The sequence below is a fragment of the Trachemys scripta genome, chromosome 12, assembly GCF_013100865.1.
Source record: "Trachemys scripta elegans isolate TJP31775 chromosome 12, CAS_Tse_1.0, whole genome shotgun sequence".
Taxonomy (NCBI): Eukaryota; Metazoa; Chordata; order Testudines; family Emydidae; genus Trachemys; species Trachemys scripta.
Window position 1 is genome coordinate 17,067,275 of NC_048309.1, and position 22,689 is coordinate 17,089,963.

The 22,689-nt window shown below is 39.7% G+C and overlaps 1 protein-coding gene across 5 annotated transcripts in view; it reads right to left on the reverse strand.

Moving 5' to 3' along the window:
* Window positions 1–22,689, reverse strand: part of STAU1 (staufen double-stranded RNA binding protein 1) — a 44,946-nt gene that overhangs the window by 18,859 nt on the left and 3,398 nt on the right. For 3 of the 5 annotated variants that reach the window (XM_034787074.1, XM_034787070.1, XM_034787069.1), the window contains exons 2-5: window positions 18,246–18,314; window positions 10,135–10,411; window positions 8,205–8,329; window positions 3,398–3,611 (exon numbers count right to left, since the gene is read on the reverse strand). In XM_034787074.1, coding sequence (XP_034642965.1) covers window positions 3,398–3,611; window positions 8,205–8,329; window positions 10,135–10,327 — 532 coding nt within the window. In that variant the 5' untranslated portion in view covers window positions 10,328–10,411; window positions 18,246–18,314. The remainder of the gene's footprint in view (window positions 1–3,397; window positions 3,612–8,204; window positions 8,330–10,134; window positions 10,412–18,245; window positions 18,315–22,689) is intronic. The other 2 variants (XM_034787073.1, XM_034787072.1) reach the window with 1 other exon arrangement.

The window sequence follows — 22,689 nt, forward strand, 5'->3', positions numbered from 1 at the left end:
CGAAGATTGAGAATGGGTCTCCAATCGCTTTTCTTTTCGGGTACTAGGAAGTACGTCCAGTAAAAACGTGGTACTGAAGAGGAACCTGCTTTATCACTCTTCACTCTACGATGGATTCTACTTCTTGTTTGAGAATCTTCTCATGACAGAGGCTTCTGAAAAGAGGTAAGGAATGGGGTGCACAGGGTAGACACAAACTATCATACAGCCAGAATGGACAATGTTCACACCCTCATTGATTACAACAGAACTGCTAGTTCAGGCATGTAACTACTCCTCCTCTTCAATTGGATCTGGAGGCAACTCCGGTTGCCCTCTCTGAGGGGAGGGATGAGACGACTCCTTAACAGAACGGACCAACTCTGCAGCCGCCACTACGGCTAACAGGATAGATTGAATGAGGGTTGCGGAGGTCCCCACGGCATAGGCTAACAATGGCTCAAAGGCAGGTCATGAGGTGCAGGCTGATCCCAAGCTGGTATAGGCCTCCTGTCTGGGAAGACGTCTTGGAGGATGAAATAGCATTTCATCATGCAGTTCAGAATCTCCCGAGGAAGAGAAAGCCAATTCCAGATCCAATGGCAGTAGCCACGGTGCTGCTGGAGGGAAGTCATAACCCAAACATAGAATGGGAGACAGACTCCTCCCAAAAATTGGCTCATGAATGGAATTAGGATTTTTCTTGAGAAAGAGGAACTTGATGGAGCAGGAGACATCAGATCTGGGAGAGCAAACATGTCCTCAGGAGGAGCGCAGGACTTGGCTTTTCCTGGAGTGAGGTATCCTGTCCACCCGCACCAACAGAGCTGCAGTAGGGACAGTTTGTGCCACAGCCATGGAAGACAAAGTCAGTACCATGGCTACTCAAGGGTCTCAGCGATCACTCTTCATCAGTGCCAGCACACCCCAGGTTTGTGCTGGGCAATACTGGAGGCACCATTGCTGCCAAATGACAATCTGGTGCCAATGGAACCTTGGACTTGTGGGCTTTCTGGTCATGCCCCTGAGACTTAGGTCATCCTAACTTCTCTTGGACTGATCTTAGATACTTTCTCAGTTTAGGCAGAATCCTTTTTTGCCTCCAAATCCACTTAGAAGGATTTGGTCTCATGCTTATGAGAATGCTCCCTGCTCTCCCGATCAGACCCTGATGACGGATCTGTAGGGGTAGACTCCCTCGCTCCTGAGCTAGACCTTGTGGCAGGAGGCATGTACTTTGCTCAACTGGGACTGTCTGGTGGGTTTGCTGGCATGGTCCAATTGCTGTCTCAGTGCCCTCTCCATGAGGTGCTTCTTAAGGCAAAATTGAGGGCCTTCCCGGGTACAACTGGGAAATGAATGGCAGATACTACACCTTGCTATGACGAGGGTTTCCCCAAGGCAGTACAAGCAGCGTTGGTGGTCATCGCTGACCAAGGAGGAGTGTGGTCAGGAAACACAAATTTTGAAGCCGGAGTCTTGCACATAGTCCAGTACGCAAAACAGGGTATGGGGGTTGGGAGGGCTCCCCATGTCAGGGAGGCTAACTATAAAACGCTAAAACTCTCAGATAAAACTTTAAACTCTTAACTTCTAAAATGATTTACAGATACATATTCACAGATTAAGGATAAACCAAAGCTTTGGACACCGGAGGTTCTGACCTGGACTGTATGAGGTTAGTATGAGAAGGAACTGTAGAGGCAGAGGCCACTGCACCCTTTATCTCTTCAGTCAAAGGCACGGGATGGGCAAGGAAACATATGCGGATTACTGGACATTGCTTTCAAAATTCTCTGGCTCCAGTGTACCCACAGTGAAATACATAAACACTCGAAGAAGAATATTTATTATGTAGTGATAACATGTTGGTTATATGAGCAGTTGCCCTATTTGCTTAGGCAGTGACAAATACAAGGAAAGAGCTGTGTGAAATTCATCTTCTTTATGGGCTAAATGACAACTTATTCATAAGTTTTATCATTTCATTATAGTTTGTGGAGCCCTGCACAGATACAAAATTTATATCCATGGATGCGGATATCTGCAGAGCTGCAGTGCTGTACCAGGAACCACAGCGGCAACAGCATGTCAGGCCATCGCTTGCAGGAGTCAGCGCCCAGCCCAGGCAGCTCCAGTGTGGCTGTACCATCTCAAGCCCTGCCCACTGAGGCAGCCAGCAGGCTCATTGGCAGCTGTCCTTGGTCATGCTGGTGTGTGCAAGTGCCTCGCATGTTCCCAGGCAGGAGTCCCTTCCATGCAGTGGTGTGTGTCTCCTGTCCGGGAGCATGCAAGGCACTTGTGCACACCAGCATGACCAGGGACAACCGCTGGTGAGCCTAGTGCGCACCCCAGCGGGCAGGGCTGGGGGCGGAGGAGTCATGCCGGAAGAGCTGCCTGGGCTGGGCTGGGTGCCAACTCCTGCAAGGGACAGTCCGACATGCTGCTGTTGCCGCTGCGGTTCCTGATACAGCACTGCAGCTCCGCTGATATCCGCAGATATAAATTTTGTATCTGCGCAGGGCTTTTTATAGAGTGTTTTAAAAGTGTGATTTAGGAGAAGGGTTGAATGTTTTTTATCTTTTGTATTGCGGTTTTAAAATCTCTACTAATTTTGTTGATGTTGTTGGTTAAGTATCAAGATGTTATACAAATGTATTAATCAGACTGGAAAATCTTGGATACAGAATATAAAGCTAAATCAAGAGCATGCAGTAAAAAGATTATTCAGCTTCACTTTACCAATTACAAAAAGTTCTTACTACAGAAGCTTAGTGAAATCAGAACATTTTTATTTTCAACACACAGGTCCCACTTAAATGCTGACTTAGCAATTTGAAACCTTTTAACTGAAATGCCAACTACAATAATTTTACATCCAGTACTACAAATGTTATGCATGTGTTTTCATTATATTTGGAAGTCCTCATAAATTCCTTCAAAATGTACCTGACAGAAATGTCAGTAGAAACAAAACTAAGTAAAAACACTTTATGAAGCCGCAAAAAATCAGGCTTTCAGGATTACCAAATATTTACCTGCCCAAGCAAAAAGTCTTATTACCTACCCTCACCATAATTCAATTATTACAGTAAAAAAAAAAAAAAAAAAATCTATCCATGGGCAAATCAATCTTTACAAGGATACTCTAACTGAAGTGTTAGATGGCAAAATACAAACAGTAAAATTGAAACTGACGTTTCTTTAAACTTACTACAATGCACATCTAGATGTAGGGAACAAATTACACTTCAAAATAATCTCTGGTGGTCAGAGGCATTTGAACAATTCCACAATGCGTACAGGTGACCTTTCGATTAAGATGAAGATCTCACGTATTTTGACAGTTGCCACTGACTGTACAGAATGTCACTTCAAGATCACCAAGTAAGCAAAAGCTTAAGCAACTTATACATACCAAGTTCAGATGTGGGTATCCTATACACATTTTTAAAGAGCCTGTCCTGGCAAATACCTGGATTCTTTCCTTCACTACGAGACGGGCGAGCTGTAGGTTTAGGAAATTTTGTCCCTTCCAAAGCTTTGGCAGCTGCCGCATGTTGAGCTTTTTTAATACTAGTTCCTTCAGCTTCCCAGTGCTGGTCCCCAAGAGTCAGCTGCACTGTAAACACCTACAAACAAGAAGTGCAAGTTCTTTATTAGAGCCAACACCACCATTTCACATTATTTGTTAGGACCTCTTATGTGTTTAATATGCCTTCTGCTACAATCAGAAAGGTTATTTATTACTAAGTACAACTTAAATAAAGCCTTGTCAACACAGTAGCTGAAGTTACGCTTTTGGTTTCCTGGGCTACTGAATGCAGGGATTAACAAAACTGTTATAACAGTACTAACCAAACAACTCCCCACTGCAAGACATTTGGGGAGTCTGCATTGAAGGATGTGCACAGAAGTATGTAGATAGGTAATGGCTACAGAGAGGGCTGTTACTGCAAGAAATGTATTGTGTGATTTTAATGTTTATAATGCCAACATGATTCTCCTAAATCTTCTCAAAATGCAGACTGCTTATGTAGAATTACGTTTTTATATTGCACAAGTCAGGGGTTCCCGAAGTGTGGTACATGTACCCCCAGGGATACACGAGACATCTCTGGGGAATGCAGGAAAAATTGTGTAATGGTGGATTTTATTTATTGCATTTTCATAATAGGCCATTCAAACGAAACTTTAAAACTCTGTGTGGGAATTTGTTATATAAAATACAGTAGTTAATGGACTTCAAGATGTACCAATAAGAACACAGAGTTGCTGACATACAGAGCCCTCACCCCCAATCACCATACAGCGTGGGTTCAGTTGCCCATGTCTAACTGAGTTTCGGAACTTAGTCAGGTTGGGGGTTTTTTTCGGTTGTATGTATGTCACAGTAACTGTATCTGTATGTAACTGAAATATGGACAGATTGCTAAAGACACGTAGTGTTAGGAAGAACAAAGTATCAGTGATGAGACGGGTAGGGGTACACGGGCAGCTGGTAGATCTGGAAGGGGATATGCAGTAACAAAAATTTGGGAGCCTCCGGCGTAAGTCATTCACTTGTTACTTTAAACTTTCAATTTGGGTTACATTTTTCAGAGGTCACATCAAAGATATGTGAGGCACTAAGGAATAACTTCTTATGTTGTCATAGGTCAGTGGTTCCCAAAGTGTGGGGCATGTCCCCGGAGGGGGAACATGGAGGAATGTTCGGGGGGCATCACATGGTGGGGCCCAGGCCAGCCCCAGATTGGAGGAGGGGGGAGGAGCATCACCCAGTCCCGGCTCTGGCCTCAGCTCCAGGGCCACCCAGAGGATTCAGGGGGCCTGGGGCAATGCAATTTCAGGGGCCCCTTCCACTAAAAAAAGTTGCAATACTATAGAACACTATATTCTCGTGGGGGCCCCTGTGGGGCTGGGGCAAATTGCCCCACTTGCCTGCCCCTCTGGGCAGCCCTGCTCAGCTTCCGGCTGCAGCCCCAGGTGGACAGGTTCCATTACGGATAATGGGGGGTGGGTGGGGGGAGAACAGAAAAGATTTGGGGAATCACAGTCATAGGTGCACAGTTTTTCAGACCCATATGGTGATAAAACAGTTATTTTACACAAGTGTAACGACTACAGAAACTTTGTAATACGTCACCGTAAGTAAAGTGCGATAAGGACAGACCTATTAGCCTAATTTTCACAAGTGAATCAAATCCACAGTAGGTTAAATACGTTTAATTTTGATCAGAATAACAATGCAAATGAGTATATGCCTTGATTATTCTTCCCAAATACTAATTTTTTTAAAAAATGTAACCCTTTCCTGCATTGCACATGGAATCTTTGGCTTAAGACACTAGATAAAAATCAATGGAATTGTCTATCTTGGAGCAAAAATCAACTTTAATATGTTTTAAAAATAATCACACCTAAGCATATTCTCCTAGGGCAGTGGTTTTCAACCTATTTTCTTTTGCGAAATGGAGATGCAGACCCCTCTGGAAATCTTAGACACGATTTGCAGACCACCTGGGGGTCCGTGGACCACAAGTTGAAAACAATTGTTCTAGTGTGCATATGACATTCATAATCACTTCTACAGCATAGGCCTCTTGCCTGAAGCAACTTAAACAGATAAAAACATTCCACCAGATTTTCCCTGTAGGTCTTAGCCTCAGGATCCAGGCAATGCAGAGATTTACTAAGGAAAAAAGTTTAATTTTCTAACTTCTTTCCGTACACTCCTTTTGCAACATCAGAAGCCTCCTGTATATTTTCTACAACCTTTTAAGGTGGGCATTTGAATGCTAACAGCACATACTCAAGAAACGAAGTATTTACTACAACCTGCCAAAATTTCACTAGAATAGTATGGCACAGAAAGTACACAAATGGGTCCATGCAATGTAATATTTTTAAACCATGAGCACCACTAATTCCATAAGGCACTGAAGACTTTAATACTAAAGTAATTTATTTCAAAGTGGATTAATGCCCTATGAGATTCCACTATATTGTGTATTTGCAGTTAAGTGAAATTTACTAAAATCTTGCTCTCAACCATCTAGAAAGCAGGGTTCTAGTAAATTGCACTTCACTGTCAGTTACAACAAGGTACAGTAACTCCTCACTTAATGTCCTCCCAGTTAAAAACGCTGCTGATCAATTAGAGAACATGCTCGTTTAAAGATGAGCAATGCTACCTTATAATTTTGTTTGTCAGTTGCCTGCTTTGTCCACTGCTTGCAGAAAGAGCAGCCCGTAGGAGCTAGCTGGTGGAGGCTTGGAACCAGGATGGGCCAGCAGCCCCCCTTTCCGTTCCCCATTCCCTAAGTTCCCTGTGTGGCAGCTGCCCAGCAGGCTATCAATTGCCTGGCAATTCAGCTGTCCCTCCCCTCAGTGCCATGTGCTGCTCCTGCCCTCTGCCTTGGAGCTGCTCCTGGGAGTCTCCTGCTTGCTGTGCAGAAAGGGGGGGGGAGAAGAAGAGGGGTGCTAATGTCAGGGTGTCCCCTCCTCCTGCTCCTGTACCCCACCTCCACAGAGCAGGGGATGGGGGTGGGACACAACAGGGCTCAGGATGGAGGGAGCTTGCTGGCAGCAGCTGCTGTCTCAACTTGCTGATCTACTTACAAAGGCAGTGTACTTAGACTGGGATCAGCCTACTAAAAGGGACAATGCGTCTCTCTCTCTCTCACACACGGTGTGTCTCTCTGCCATGCTGTCTCCCCTCCCTCCATTCGTGCTGCCTTGTAGAGTGTGAGGCTACATTAACAACATGTTAACCCTTGAGGGTTCAGCCAAGTGCTAGTTGGCCATTTAGCAGTAAGGCATTCCCTGGGAAATATCCCACTCTCTTCCACCCTCTGACTCCACCACCTCAACCAAGCTTCACATCATTGCTGTGTACAGGATTACATTGTTTGTTTAAAACTTATACGCTGTGTGTGTATATATACACATAAAAATATATAGTCTTGTCTGGCAAAAAAATTCCCCTGGAACCTAACCCCCCATTTACATTAATTCTTATGGGGAAATTGGATTCGCTTAACATTGTTTCACTTAAAGTAGCATTTTTCAGGAACATAACTACAACGTTAAGCGAGGAGTTACTGTAGCTGCAAATAAATGAAATGTGGGAGAGCCACCCAAAAACGCAAATCTGAACATCAAGTACCTTTAGGCATTATTTCAGACAGTTTAATGCTTGAGAATAGACTATTAAAAGCTGTCACAGCACTTCTAATGCACTGTATTGCCTGTGATAAAGGCGAAGTGATCTGTAGAAAGCAAGCATCGGAAAGGTACTACCTTAAATGAATATTGACACTTTGCAAAATGCAGCAAAAATTCTAGGGACCCCATGAGTCTCTCCCCATGATTCTCTCCAATTCTAATTTTCTGGAAAGCTTTGCAAAGATTCAGTTCAGACAATTCCCAGATTAAATTGTTCCAGGATGAGTAGCACAATCTGGTCAATGAAAATGTGCAGTTATGTACAAGAGGAAAGGGACTGTTTTTACTCCTAAAATTTTAAGTAGCCAACTGAGTATTCCCAGAAGTGATTTTCCTGTGAACTTACTATTCCCATACCAAACAAATGTACTTGAGTTCTCATTAAGGACTACTTTTCCAAAGGGGGGTAGGGAGGAAGAGAACAACACATTTCAGCCATCTTTACTGCATCTGAAGGTATAGTTTTTTGGGGAATGGAATTTAGCTCAAACTTTAAAATGAAATCACTGTCAAGCAGGGAGAGCATGGGAAATTTCAGCACAAAAAAAACATTTGTAACAATTCAAAGTTGGGTATTATAATAGAAACTGATTGCTAACACGTACTCCATTAAACACTGTATGTTAAAGCCATGACCACAATGCAGACAATGGAAAAAAGTAAGTAGTGTACAGTTAAGGGTAAGTCTCAAACCTCTCCTGCAACAACTACAATAAGCAGCTTTAAAAACAATTAATTAGCATTGGACAAGTTTTAACCCCTGGGATACCATCCCCAGCTCAACCTTAATATGCTTCATCATACCCAATAGGGATGTACTAAAAAAGCTGGACAGCAATTGGAAATCACTTAAGGCTTTAAATTGTTTTCAGTGTCCCATTAAACTACCCATAACTCTACTACTGTAGATTATTTTGCACAAGAGCTAGACATTTTGTCTTTCCACTCACAAAGTTACTTGTCAATATAAATGCATACGTGATATGAGCAATATTTACCTTAGAGTGAGCTGGACCTTGCTCGCTCAAAAGCTTATACTCAGGCTGAATCTTGTTGAAACGGGCTAACTCATTCACAAGACACATTGGGGTTTTCTCTTTGGGGTTTGCCATGTTAGAAGGAGCTGAATGATAAGGCAAAAATCACAGATTATTAGATCATAATTAAGATGACTGATATTCCAGAATTTAAAAAGTTACCAAAGATTCAACAATTAATTTTCTGTATCTTTATGGAAGTACTGATAGCAGCTTGCAATCCATGCTGGTTCAGGGGGAACATGCTACTTTACCATCAGAGTTATTTGCTGGGATAGAGAGCTCTAAGCATGTCTCAAACCAGTGAATCTGTGAATGTGGAGATCTCTAACCATTGTGTGTAGAATGGAAAGTATTTAAATTCAAGATCCAAGGGCAAATGCCATAATTGTGACAGAAACTAAGAGGAAGGATCAAATGGCAATTTGCTTTCAGACATCTACCCAGGTACATGTCGATGTGGTTTAAAGTTTAGGAGGCTGAGGCCTCAACTCTGACCTACGCAATATACATTAGATGTTCTCTAACTGTGCATCATCATGTTCATTTGTTTGAAGGGTCAGTTCTTATTTATGGGCTTTTCTGTTTCTGCCCTTGGGAATCTATTTTCCTATGTTACTCTGGTCTGTATTCATTCATTTTTCCTCCACGCAAACTCTACATTAATTTTAACCTACATATGCTATGCATTTAAACCAAATCAGGACAAGTTCTCTAGCATTTAATTTAGTTCCCTAGCCATATCATCCTTTCCACTTCAGGTCTGTTCCCACTTTCTCAGGAAAACCCTTGTTAAGTATCTCCCCTTTTTGAAAAAGTCTGATCATTATGCTATTCATTATCCAAGTGCAAAGTACTCCATTTAGGAAGAAGGTGGGGGGGGGGAAATCAAATGCACAATTACAAAATGGGGAGTAACTGGGTAGGGAGTAGCACTGCTGAAAAGGATCAGGGAGTTATTGGGGTACTACAAATCCTTTAATTTGTGATCAATGCAGTTGCAAAAAAGGCTAATATTTTGGGGTATATTAACAAAAGTGTTGTTTGTAAGACACAGGAAGTAATTGTCCCCCTACTCAGCACTGGTGGGGCCTCAGCCAGAAGTTTGTGTCCAATTCTGGGTGACACATTTTAGGAAGAATGTGGACAAAGGTTTCGAAAACTCAACCTATGAGGAAAGGTTAAAAAACTGGGTATGCTTAATCTTGAGAAAGGAAGACTAAGGTGGGGACCTGAGAACAGTCTTTAAACATGTTAAGGGTATGTATAAAGAGGATGGTGATCAATAGTTTTCCATGTCTACTGAAAGCAGACAAGTAGTAATGGGCTTAATCTGCAGCAAGGGAGATTTAAGTTAGATATTTGGGGGGAGAAACCTTTCTAAATATAAGGATAGTTAAATACTGGAATAGTCTTCTAAGGGGTGTGTGTAGAATTCTCATTAACCTATTCTTAAAGACCTCCAGTAAACAAACACCTGTCAGGGATGGTCTAAGGTCAGGCCTTTGTTCACACACCAATCCTCCTGCTGTTATATGTGAATTGAAGACATGCTGTCAGTTTAAAATGTGCATAAAGTGAAAAAACTGTTGTAAAGAACACTGATTAAAATGTTGCTGACAATTCCTTCAACAAAATCTAGCTATTATAATTTTAAATAGATATTTTTAATTCATTCTCTCAAAACTTTTGAAAGCTATTTTTAGATCTGTTTAAAACAATTTCTCTTAAAACTATGATCTTAAAACAGGGATAAAACATGGAAGCCAACTCAGGTGACAAATACAGTTTTTAGAGTAATGTTTGTAAATCAGTTCCTATATGTCTGCAACCTGCTGTATCAGACCACAGAACAAGGCTGAGAAATACAGACGTTCATTAACATGCTTACCTGCAGCTGCACTGGTGGATGTAACAGATGCAGAAGGTAAAGCAGAGTTTTGAAGAGGTCTACCTGCATTTTCAGAGGGCAGAGAACTAGTGGTAGAAGGAATACTCAAAGGCTGCGAAAGAGATTGGTTCTTATTCAATATTTGGCTCCCAGAGAGAGCAGCAGATGGATTCTGAATTTGAACTTGAGACATGTTCACTTGCAACCAAAGTGAATTACTGCAGGTAGACAGCTTTGAATGCAGATTAATTCAGTGTGATGGAGCCTAATGGTCTACCTAAAAGGTTGTAAGGAAGAAAAAAAAAAAAGATTATACCAAATATTTAAGTTCCAATAATTCACAAACATGATTGGAACATCAGTATGTATAAGAAGTTTATAACTGGAAAATATCTATTAAATTTATTTCTCTATTATTAAAAAAAGAGCCCAAACATTCTTCAAGCACCCTACTGTTTCCATTTTGTACACAAAAACTCGCCTGCATCCCAACAATTTTAACAAAATATTTCAAAGTGCATAAACTTCACATTGGTTTAGTTTACAAAACAGAAAAGGACAGTAGTTGCATTTATTCTTGCTCATTTAAAATTACATAACTGCCCATCTCTTTTCTACATCATTGTTGAATCCGCTTTCAAAGCAAATCCAGTTACATGAGTTGTTGCTAGTATACAAAACAGAACAACTTTCAAAATCATATTACATTTCAGCTTTGTTGCTATTTGGAATTAGTCTATAACTCAAAAAGATAAGCAATAATGTGGTCTTTTAAAAAAGAACAGTTGCTCAAAGCAAGTACACAACCATATATTTGATTTGGAAGGAAGATACACTGTGGCTTTCACTGTATTGTTCACCTTTTCTGCGTAGGTGACAGCAGTCAATGCTAACATGCCATTACTCTACAGCAGCGGTTTTCAAACTGTGGGTCAAGAGTTTGACACATATCATACATTAGATAGAATATTCCAAATGCACATATAATTGAATTAGAAGGTGCCTTATTCACAGTTCATACATTACGATAGCACTGTTCAGTTTTGTGGCCCTCTAGCCAAATGTTAGAAGTGCTCTTAAGCAACTGTCTATTTTAAATTAGACGTAACCTCCAAGTGACAAACTTATACGAGTAATTGTGAAGTACTATATATGATAGCACTTTTCTCCACTAACAAGTTAGTGGTAGCATTCTGCTTTGCATGGGTGCAACATTACATTCATGCCCAGACAGTTCAGCTTAAATATACACTAAAACTGTCAGTTTGAAGAGATTACATCTGCCGGAGCCAGCTGCCAATATCCATTTACCAGCCATCCAGCAATTTACTGTTTCAAAGTAAATTTTTACTTCCAAGTTTACTACTAATGTATTTTACACACACACTTCCCAGCTGTGGATTTCTATAAAACCTAACTTGCTGGCAAAGGTTTATGTATGACTTTAAGATGAAGAATACAAGTGAAACTGCTCATCCAGAATCCACTCAGGTGCTATTACCAGCAATACAACTATCCACATGTTCTGCAGGCTTCAAATTCTGAGCCTGTGAAGAGACTTCCAAATGTAGGAAGGAAAGGGGGATGACTCAAAGGGTATGTCTACACTGCAACCCACTAGAGGTGCATGTAGTATCTGAGTAGCTACATGCCACAGTGAAAAGCAAGCTGCATTCATGCTGCAGCATGCATGTAGCTAAACGTGTCAGTGAAAGACTCTGGTGGGGGGAGGCAGCAGGGAAAGGTTTTGGCAGCAGGGAACTGCCAGAGCCTTTCCCTGCGTTGAGGAGGAAGTGGGACAGGCATTACATGGCTAAAAAGAGCAGTAGTGGGAACTTGTATTCATGAATATACAAACACTGATTTTTTGTTTGTTTGTTTGAAAAAGGATTGAGGAAAAACTTCTAGAAGGCAAAGTGATAATTTTGCAAATAAACTTCCATTACCAATCCAGTAGACTGAAAGTCATGTAATATTTCAATATTTGTAATTGGTGGCATTTCTGATAAATGGATCTCAACTGGAGGTTTTTGGTCTACTAGACTCACTGATTTTGATGCTCCTCTTCATATTCCTAAACTTTTTTGTTGCATCTCCATTAAGTCCCCTTTAAATACTCTTGATTCTGATTCCATGCCTCAACAAAGGTAGTCATTGTTTCTTTATCTACAATTGATCATGAATTAATTAGGTTTAGACAACTAGGGGTAACATCTTACTTAAGTATGCATCTTTCCTTATGTTAGTAAAAGTTACTCTGGTAAGAAGGAAATTTCCTCTTTTCAGATCTGAGTATCAAGATTTTCATTTATTTTCTACTGAAGTGGGAACATTCAGTCTCACCTGAATGACTGAATATATTTTTTATATTTGTTAAGGAAGTTTGAAGACTATCATACTGTAGTTAAAAGCTTGTGTGGAGTTTCTTTCTGGGATTAATAGTTACCTTTCCCGTTATGATTTATGTACTCCATGTGTGTCTGAGGATTTTGTACAAGATTGCTTGTGTCTGATGCAAATTACTTGCTTGCATATTTTCACCTTGTTTTGTAGTAGTACACAGTTACATTTTTTAAATATTTGCAGATATATACATAGTGAAAGATTAAAAGGTTCCCATTTCCATTATTTTAAAAATAAAAATACTAGCAAGCATAACAGGGACCTTATGGCACTTTACAAATATTCAAAGCAGTTTAAATTCTGAATCTCTGAAGTGCACTTCTCCCTCATTATGTTCTGAGGGCTAAAAAAGGATTTTCCTGCTAATTCAACCTCACTTTAAAAGTTGCCAGCATAAACGCTAAAATGCCATGAGTGATTCATTCTAAATGCTTTAGCTCGCAGAAGAGAGAAAATTAGTTCAGACAAACTAGTTTTTCATATATGCAGCAAATGGTCTTAAACATCTGAGAGCAAGCGCTGTATGTGCCTATCAAACTTTTAGACTTTTCACATTTGGTACACCATAACAGTAGTCAGTAACTTGTCAGTGTTTATAAAGAAGGATCTGGACGTTGAGAGAAGGTAAGATGCAGTAAATTTAGAAGGTGGCTCCAGAGTAACGACATTATAGCCCTTACATCTAATTACAAAGAGTATATGTCTGAAAGCACTGAAAGAGTCTTGACTTTAAATGAAAAAATAATTGGCCGAGTGAAACGAGATACCACGCTCAGCACAACTAAAGAATAACATCTTACAAATAGAAGAAATTATTGAATCTTCTCTTCCTTTGGTGAGTTTGAAGTAATATTATGCCCCTTAAAACAACATAATTTACACTGCTTTTCTGAAAAGCCTAAAGGAGAAACCAAGTTCTAAAGTGCACTTCCTTCACTGAAAACTCTGCCCACAACTCCCATATGTTTAAACCAGTGCACTATTTTTCAGTTGAACTCCACTACTGTGGTACCAAATAGGAAGAGGGAATCTCAGGTAGCTAAGCTGCAAAACATACATTAAATTGCACTTTGAATCAAGCTAGCAGCAGTGCAGAAAATAGAAAAAAAATTAATTCTTGTGGGAAACTGCTAAGGCTATGTCTACACTAGAGATTTTTTCACACCCATGAGTGACATAAGTTATGCCGACAAAAGGGCTAGTGTAGACATCGCCTAAGTGAGCCACCAAATTCATCTCTAGAGGCAGTTTCCAAAAGGTCTTCAACGGTAAAGCAGAGTCCTGTAGCAGGTACTTCACTATCTAAAATGTAACTAAGCTCTGATTTTTTTTTCCTTTAATGATTTTTCTGCTTGGTTATTGTACTGCAAAATACACTAGATGCTTAAAAAAGCAAACTGAAATGCTGATGTTCCAAAAACCTTTCAGCTTGCATTGTCACAGTAACAAATACTGTTAGCACATAAATACCAATGAGGTACAATAGTTAATTTAATTAGGAAGTTACCAAAGCACTTTCCATGCTTTTATCAAGGGCATACTGCCTTCCATAATCCCCTCATTGCTTGCGATTTAGTCTATTTTGCTCACTGGATGATGACTAGAGTTTAATTTTAGGAGCCTATTTCTAATGTTTCACACTGCTCATTAAATATTTCATAGGTTTTCAAGTCAGCACTAAGGTCTACCAATGAGCATAATTTTTAAGATTTCAAAGAGACTGGCTAGCTAAATTAAACAAGTATAAAAACTAACCTATTCAGATGTTTTGTATGTCTCCAAAATTGCTGGTTTAAAAACACCATACGATTAACTACCGCAAGAATGTGCTACATGCTGGAACCCCAAAGATTATAGCAGCTACTGAAATGGAGTTATTTTCAAGCAGATTATGAAACAATATTTTACAGAAATGACAGCATCTTTCAGCCTAAAGAACATACATACCAGCACAAAAACACTGATTGCAACTTTTCTGGACAGATTCTCAGTCCTTCTAGCAAGAGAGAAAGTTTGACTTTTCTTTTTACAAATGTTAAAATATAGGTCACTAACACGTTACTCTCTGTAACAAATGTGGCTTGTTAGATGTTTGTGGATGCCAAATCTAAAATTTGGTGACACTTTATTTTTAATTATACAAACTTAAGACTAGCAAAAATAATGAAATTAAATCACATGTGAATACGTACATTGATCACACTTACACTGTCAAAGCAACCCAATGGCTCAGAGTTAAATTTTTGCAGAAATAGGAGATATTATTTAGGCAGAAGCTGCTGAAATTTGTACCAACTTCCTGCCATGCATTCACAGAGCCATTCAACACCACCCCGATTTCTTTTTCTAGGTGGTCATTTTTGAACAATTTCATAGGTTACTTGGTATAAGCCTCTGGGGATAATAGCAACACAAGCCTGTTACTTCCTAAATACTGCTTAGTTCAGAATATTGTTAATCACTGCAATGCTAAAAGTGCTAATCCATCAGGGTGCAACCAAGATAAAAACACAGCAGAATGCTAATTTAATTCTGTGTGCACATCATGATCTACTGGGATCAGTACTTCCCCGATCAATACACTTTTGATAGTCAGGGACATCCATTAGCAGCCACACTGCCTCAAATGTAAGTATGTACTTAACAGGATTAGCCAAAGTTTTCATTTGACTTATGTTTGAGTTTTCCCCATGTTTCGTGGTTTAGTTTAGCATGTTATGGTTCTAAGTCTCCATACATTTATTCCTGTTTTCTTCTGCTCCTTTCATCCACAAGGTGCTTACTACCTAGATCTTGCAAAACTGCTCTAGTATTTTTTGCAGGGAAGCAAGTCTCAGTAGAATACTAGTTACTTTCTATATTTACTGTGGAGGACAAAGGGATGGAGCTTCACATACAATCATAGCTCAAACTAAGTTCTACGTGGATCAGTCTCCATCAAGAGTCAGACAACAATATTAAGCCTGAAAAAAATTCCCTAGAGAGAACAATGCTTAAGATCGAGAATTCAGCCATTATCCTAAAATTCTATAGAAACTCCAGCACATGACCTAGGACTTAAAGCAATAAGATTTTAGAAACTAATCCAAACGTGAACAAATTTCAGCTGTTCACATTCCAGAACCAGACAACAAAATTGCTGTAGACATGTTCATAGGGTCATAACTTGCTTCTTTTCAGCCTACAAACCAACCGCTCAAGTTTTAGACAAAGGCCTGGCAGGGTTTAGGAAACAGCTGCTGAAAGTTTACCTCTTTGCTTGGAACAATGATATGTAGTTTACCTCCCCTCCATGCACCCCAACATCCACTCCCCCAACTTTTGAATAAATAACTTGAAAGAGCGCAGCTTTTGTTTATCCTCTGGGAATTTGAGATGAGATTTCCAGCCTCAGAAGAAACCAAGTAACAGCATTTAAATTAAATAGAACCACACAGCATTTTTCTGTGTCTCAATTTCCATATCTGTAAAATGGGGACAATACCATTCACTATTCCTTTGTAAAGTGCTTTGAATCTACAGATAAAAAAATGCTATATAGGTATTGAATGTTATTATGGAGACCCCCAGCACACAATGCTGGCAATTTAGCAGGCGAGAAAAATGCACCAAGCAAAATCGCGAGTGCTCTCTCCCATCACTGTTTCTAGGTGGCAGTAATGTCTGCCCAAATTGGAGATTTGAAAGAATCCACAATGAGCTAAAACTTCACTTGAAGTATAATTGCCAGCTTGTGGCAGTAGTCATCTCTTAACATTTACCCTATGCCAACCGTTTGAATACATGAACCCACAGTTTATTTCCATACCACAAGATGAATTTGCTACTTAAAAAAAAAAAAAAAAAAAAAAAAAAGATAAAACTGAATCGTGTTGCAGGTGAAATTTTTCTAATTAACCTATCCTTTTTATCTGTGTTACTATCAACGTACACAATGCTTGTTCGTACACAGATATAACTTGTTTGTTGTTTGATGCAATCGTCATTACCTAGTTTGCTCCTTCAAGCAAAGCCCATTTATATTTATACTCCAATTGCATTGTACCTTGCCAGACGCACAGACATTACCAATCTGGAAATATATCAGCATCAACACTTATTCTCAGAGCAGGGAAAGCCTAGGAATCTTGTATTCAAGAATTAATCCTTCTTGTGAAGCAGATATTTAACTAATTCTATACTTTTTTTTAAGAAGTCTCCATTTATTTCATTTCTGGTACTGCAAACAATAAGAAATATAGGAATGGCCCAGAGAGAACTTCTATATAACATATATATACACTTTATAAAACCAAATTTGAGAAATATTTTGACAGGACTCCAAACAGTGCACAAAGCAAGGTGTCCGTTTATTGGTGAAATTTAAACTTCTTAGGTAGCCAAACTACTGTAACTGATTTGTACAAGTTACTTATTAAGCTATTGCGACTGACATTCCACTCAAAGCAAAAGCTTAATTATAGGCCATGTTTTAGCATCTATAAAAAAAATTTAGGCAATAACCTTTACAAATTAAGGCAACGTGTCCTGTAACAGAAATTTAGACTGTTTTAGGTTGCCACTTACAAAAGAAAACTTGAGACTTAGGTTGATATTGACATTTTACAACTGAAATAGAAAACTAAGAAAACACTCATGTATTAGGTGAAAAAAACCAGATAATTTGCTTGCAAGCTGCATTCAAAAATTAATTAAAAAACATTTTGAACTCCTATAGGACCTTCTGTTTGATGGCAAATACCTTACAAACTTTAGATGACCCTTGTGAGATACAGGTAGCAAAACTGAAGCCTAAAGTCACAACGAACAGAGGCAGAGTACAGAAGTGAACACAGTGGTTTTGCTCCCAATCCTTTTCTCATTAAGATACTTTTAGATCAGAGAGTCATACTTTGTAGCTTCTATATGCCAACCTCATTGCACACAACAGGGGCTTCTTGTATCCTCCATTCCCCCAACCCCACGGTTCCAATTTGCCACTCTTACATCCCCACCTCCCCTTCAGTTCAGGGACATAGTACCACCTTAGCTATTTACCTATTTGTAGTTTATTAAATTAGTTTTCTTCTTTCTGCCTAGGAGATAAGGCAGAAAGAAGAACATTTTAAACTCCATTGGAATGATGAGCAGAGTTTAGATGGGGAATGTTGTTATACTGGAAGGTGTTTGTAGTTTCCATTAACCAGTTCTTTGTTCTATAAACAGTTAGAGAGCCTATTAAAGTTGATGGGTGTGCTAACCAGATGCCAGGGACTGTATCCCACTCCCTCACACATTTTCCTCCTCCTGGTTTTCCAATTTTTACCAAAATCAATAGAATTCCGTCTACCGATACTTCCAAAATTTCAGGGAATATTGTAGGTATCGGGAATGGTAGTCTAAAGTTATGTTACATCCAGAGAAATACTATCAAGTTGAGTTTACGGCCTCATTTCACTCAGCCAAAAATTGTCAGATTTCTGTAAGAAAAAGTTATGCAAGAAAGTAATTTTTTCAGGTAACTTCTTTTTTAGGTAATTTCTTTAATGCCAAAATTATTAGAGGTGTTTCAGATAAGTTAAAGTATGCCAGGGGAAAAAGAGCTCTTTTCCACCGTGTAACAGAATATTGCCAGTTAATAACCTCCTTGAATATTAAGTTAAAAAAAAGATAGACACTATAAGTGATAAAAGTTACTGAATCAATCATAGGTTGAATGCTTCCTGTACCTTTAGGTGATCCAGGGACAGTGAAGTTTTGGTTTTAGTTCCAAGGCGGGTATTTATGTTGGAGAAAGCCTAGGAAGAAAAAAATGCAGTGTTAATAATTTGCTTTGTGAAGCTACTTAAGTATTTTAAGGTATTCTATAATTAACTGATCATTGCTAAAAATTATCATCAGCAGCAATGAAGAAACTTCTGAATATGAGGGCAAAATTGTCCAAAGTATAGCTGAGAGTGAAGACTGCTTGAAAATTTTGCAATTTGTTTTCAGAAAAATGTTAACTCCACATATATTTTAAGTTTCTGAGGCTTGTTTTATAAGATGCCTTCAATATATGCATTGTAAGTATTTAGGCTGTGAATTTCAGAGGGGCCTAAGGGAGTTGGGTGCCTAACTCCCCATGACCATTGAAAATCTCAGCCTTAGACAAGAACTTACATAAACATTATATTCTCCCTGACAGATGGTAAAAAATGAAGCTCATTTGTAAACAATGCAGAACTACAGCTTGATTTGACAACCCTCCTCTTCCTGCTCCCTTTCCCTAATCCCAACTAGCCTCCCCCCTTAGGGATGCCTACTGTACAGAGACTATATTGCCATAGCTACACTGGCACAACCCTATAGTGTAAATGCAGCCTACACTAATGGAAGAGGTTTTCCTGTCTGTATACGAGGAACACCACATCCATGAGCTACAGCAGCTACGCTGATGGAAGCATTCTTTCATCGACTTATCTGCATCTAAACTGGGGTTTAGGTCAGAATACCTATGTTGGTCAGGGGTGTGTTCCCTCCCCATCCCTGACTGATATAGCTATGTCAAACTACTTTTAAGTGTAGACCAAGCCTTAAATTTGGAGAAATGGCTGGAATCATGGAGTCCATCAATCCTGCTCTTCGCCTGGCTATAAGAGTTGCTTAAGAATATGATGTACCCCCTCCACAGCAAGGCCTGATCTTACTGCCATGTGATCTAACACTGGAGGACTAAGATCAGATAAGGGAACAGAATTTATGCCTCCTCCACAGAACCAATGCATTGCAATGCACTACACAGAGAAACATATCTGATAGCCTTATTCAAAAATTGGCTTTTGCAACCATCTTTAAAAGTTACAGTAACAGCTGTGCACACAGTGGTATCAGTTAAAGCGCTGGCTCTGGCACTGTGTTGCAGAATTTTTATAAAGTCTGGTTCAATAGAAAAAGTTTAACAACTATGAATCAAACGCTGCAGCCCTTACTTACTAAAGGTGAGTTTTATATGACTATTGACTATCAGGGCCCAGGTCAGGCTCCTTAATATTTCTGATTAACTTCTTGTGTTATATACTGATATTATGCGGTAGAAGTAGGAAAAGGAGAAAGCAGAGATACTGATTAGTAAAAGTTCCCTAAAGAGTTAATGTCTTATATATTTTGTTAAAGGTTTAAAACTTAAGTAACATTAAAGCAATAATTTCAATGTTCAAACTTAGTCATGTCTCATAACTAAAAATTATGTAGTTAAATGCCAGAGGTTTTTTTTTTTTTTTTTAAAGAAAGAAATGCTTTCAGTACTAAGATCAAGTCAGTCACTTGCAATTTTAGACCAATCCTACTCAATACATTTATGGTTTGTTTTTTTGACAGACATTACACATAGCATGCCCCCAGTTTTGCCTCTGGGATCTTGAAAATTAAAATTAGTTTCCTACTCAGTTATTTCCTACTATTTTATCAGAGAAGGTGGATGGTCTCTTGGCACTGCAATGATTTTTTGACATAAGCCAAGACCGAAAATAAGTCCCAAAGTAGCATTTCAATCCCTAACATAAAAGTCTTATAACTATCTTACTAGAGCCAAAACTTTAAAGACAGGTTTAAGTTCCTCTCTCTCCATAGGATTTTCACCTGGATAGTAAAAAAAAAAAAAAAAGTATTCCTCCGTTGCAGCAATACAGCCTCTGAGAATGTACTTTGCAGAATGATCATAACCATTTTCAATAGCTGGATATTTCTTAAATGCTTGGACTTGTTGTCCTTTTAATCCCCTTCTCACTGTTCTATAAGTGACCTTCCTCATAAAATCCAAATGTTACCATCCCAGAACATTGTGTGAAGCAGTTCAAGGATATGCATCAAGTATTAAATTTAAAATTGTATGTAAAAAAAAATAACTGGCCACGTGAAGGTTTGACCTTCAGTCCACGCACCATGTGTAGTTTTTAGTATACTGTACTGTGTCTAATGGTAAACAAGGTGGGACAGGAACAATTTCTTCTGTACTTATACCACAAAGCAGTATACAACAGAAGACTGAAAAAAGAACGGACGAGAAAAGGGCTGTGCAATAAATAGTAGCTGACAAGGAATGCTCAATCTACACAAATGAAAATTGTACAAGACGTACTAACATTTCCAGCCATCTTTTTTAGATGAACAAATCCAGTTTTTTCTAGACTTAGGATACTTTGTAAAAAAAACTAATCAGAAAAATGTTAGATATAAATAATACAATATCTTATAGACCCCATCACACTAAATTGAGTTGTTATAGTCGTATTCCCCAGAGATATTTAAAAACTAAAGGAATTCTTCAATCACCATCAATATAACAAAAGCCAATATATTGTGAACATCTGTCACCTGTGCAGTGACAATCTTCAGAGTGACCTATCACAAGGTAGAAGAATAATTACAAGGGCAGGTTTATGAAGTTTAACATCTAATTGATTGATACATATTTTTCAGAATGATTTTTAAACAAATAAGAGGTTATAGAAATGTATTTTTGTCTATTTTTTAGTTCTTAATTTTAAATGACTAACACAAAACCAACATGGCATCATGTTGATAACATTATTAAATGTCCTCCGATTTGTGTTTAATAATATTCTCTCCATTATCATACCTGTCTAATAGTTGTAAATCAAATAGCTTGTAATTATAAAGAACATAAATCTACTAGAACAGGGGTGGGCAAACTTTTTGGCCCGAGGGCCACATCGGGGTTGCAAAACTGTATGGAGGGCCAGCTAAGGAAGGCTGTGACTCCCCAAACAGCCTAGCCCCCGCCCCCTATCCAACTTCTCCCACTTCCCACTCCCTGACTGCCCCCCTCAGAATTCCCAACCCATCCAACCCCCCCCTGCTCCCTGACTGCCCTTACCCCTATCCACACCCTCGTCCCTTGACAGGCCCCCGGGACCGCACGCCTATCCAAGCTCCCCCCTCCATCCCCCCCGTTCCCACCTCCTGATCTCTATCCACACCCCTGCTCCCTGACAGACCCCCCCAGGACTCCCATGCTTATCCAACCCCCCAATTCCCCGTCCCCTGACTGCCCCCCCCAACCTCCGCCCCATCCAACCGCCCCCTGCTCCGTCCCGTGACTGCCGCTTGGGACCCCCCACCCCTTATCCGGGACTCCCCACTCCTTATCCAACCCCCTTGCCCCCTTACCAGGCCGATCAGAGCAGCATGTCTGGCAGCCGTGCCGCCCAGCTGGAGCCAGACACACTGCTGCGCTCCTCCACAGGAGCGAGTAACCCCGCTGCCCGCGCAGCGGCGTGGCTGCGGGGGAGGGGCCAGGGACTAGCCACCCCGGCCGGGAGCTCAAGGGCCGGGCAGGATGGTCCCGCGGGCCGTAGTTTGCCCACCTCTGTACTAGAAGCTAGCTGAAATGGGCATGTTTCTAGAAACCCATTTCTGAATGTTTGTGTCCTTTCTTTGAAGGGGTAGCTACTTTTCTTCTAATTTTAAATATTGTATTGGTTTTCAGAAACTAAGTGAGGGAGTAAAAATAGTAACTGATTAATAAGGCACAGTAAAGCAGACTATTTTATGTGCTACTGTACTGTAGTTCAGCTAAAACTAAAGTCTAAAAAGTATGAGTTATTCTGTAGACAGAATAATTTCTTCTAATCAGCAACATATTCCTGTTCAGGGGTATAAAAGGGAAGACAAAAGCTTTTATAAAATGAAATATTCAGAACTTCAGTTCAAGATCAGGAATAGTGGTATTTTTGCCCATTAATACAAAAGACACATTGAACTTAGGTTTAAATAAATCTGTTATCTATCTTAGGCACTTACATGGCCCCTATTATAACAATACCTACCTGCCTCTCAATCTTTCACAATGTCCCTGTGAAATACAGAGTGTTATTATCTCATTTCATAGATTGGGAACAGAGAGGCTAAGTGACTTGCCCAAGAGAGAAAGTCTGCGGTGCAGCAGGGTTTTGGTGACATCTGCAATTCTGAAGGAATGGTTTTCATATCACATTCTTTATAAATTATTAATACTCTACACTCACCATATAAAAAAATTGAAACTTGCAATCGGACACCTCTGAAACCTCAGTAGAAATAGTAGCGGTGATTAACTGAAGCCCAAAAATTGAGGTCTTGAAAAATTTACCTGACATCCACATAACTAGAATACTACATCTACCAACCTAC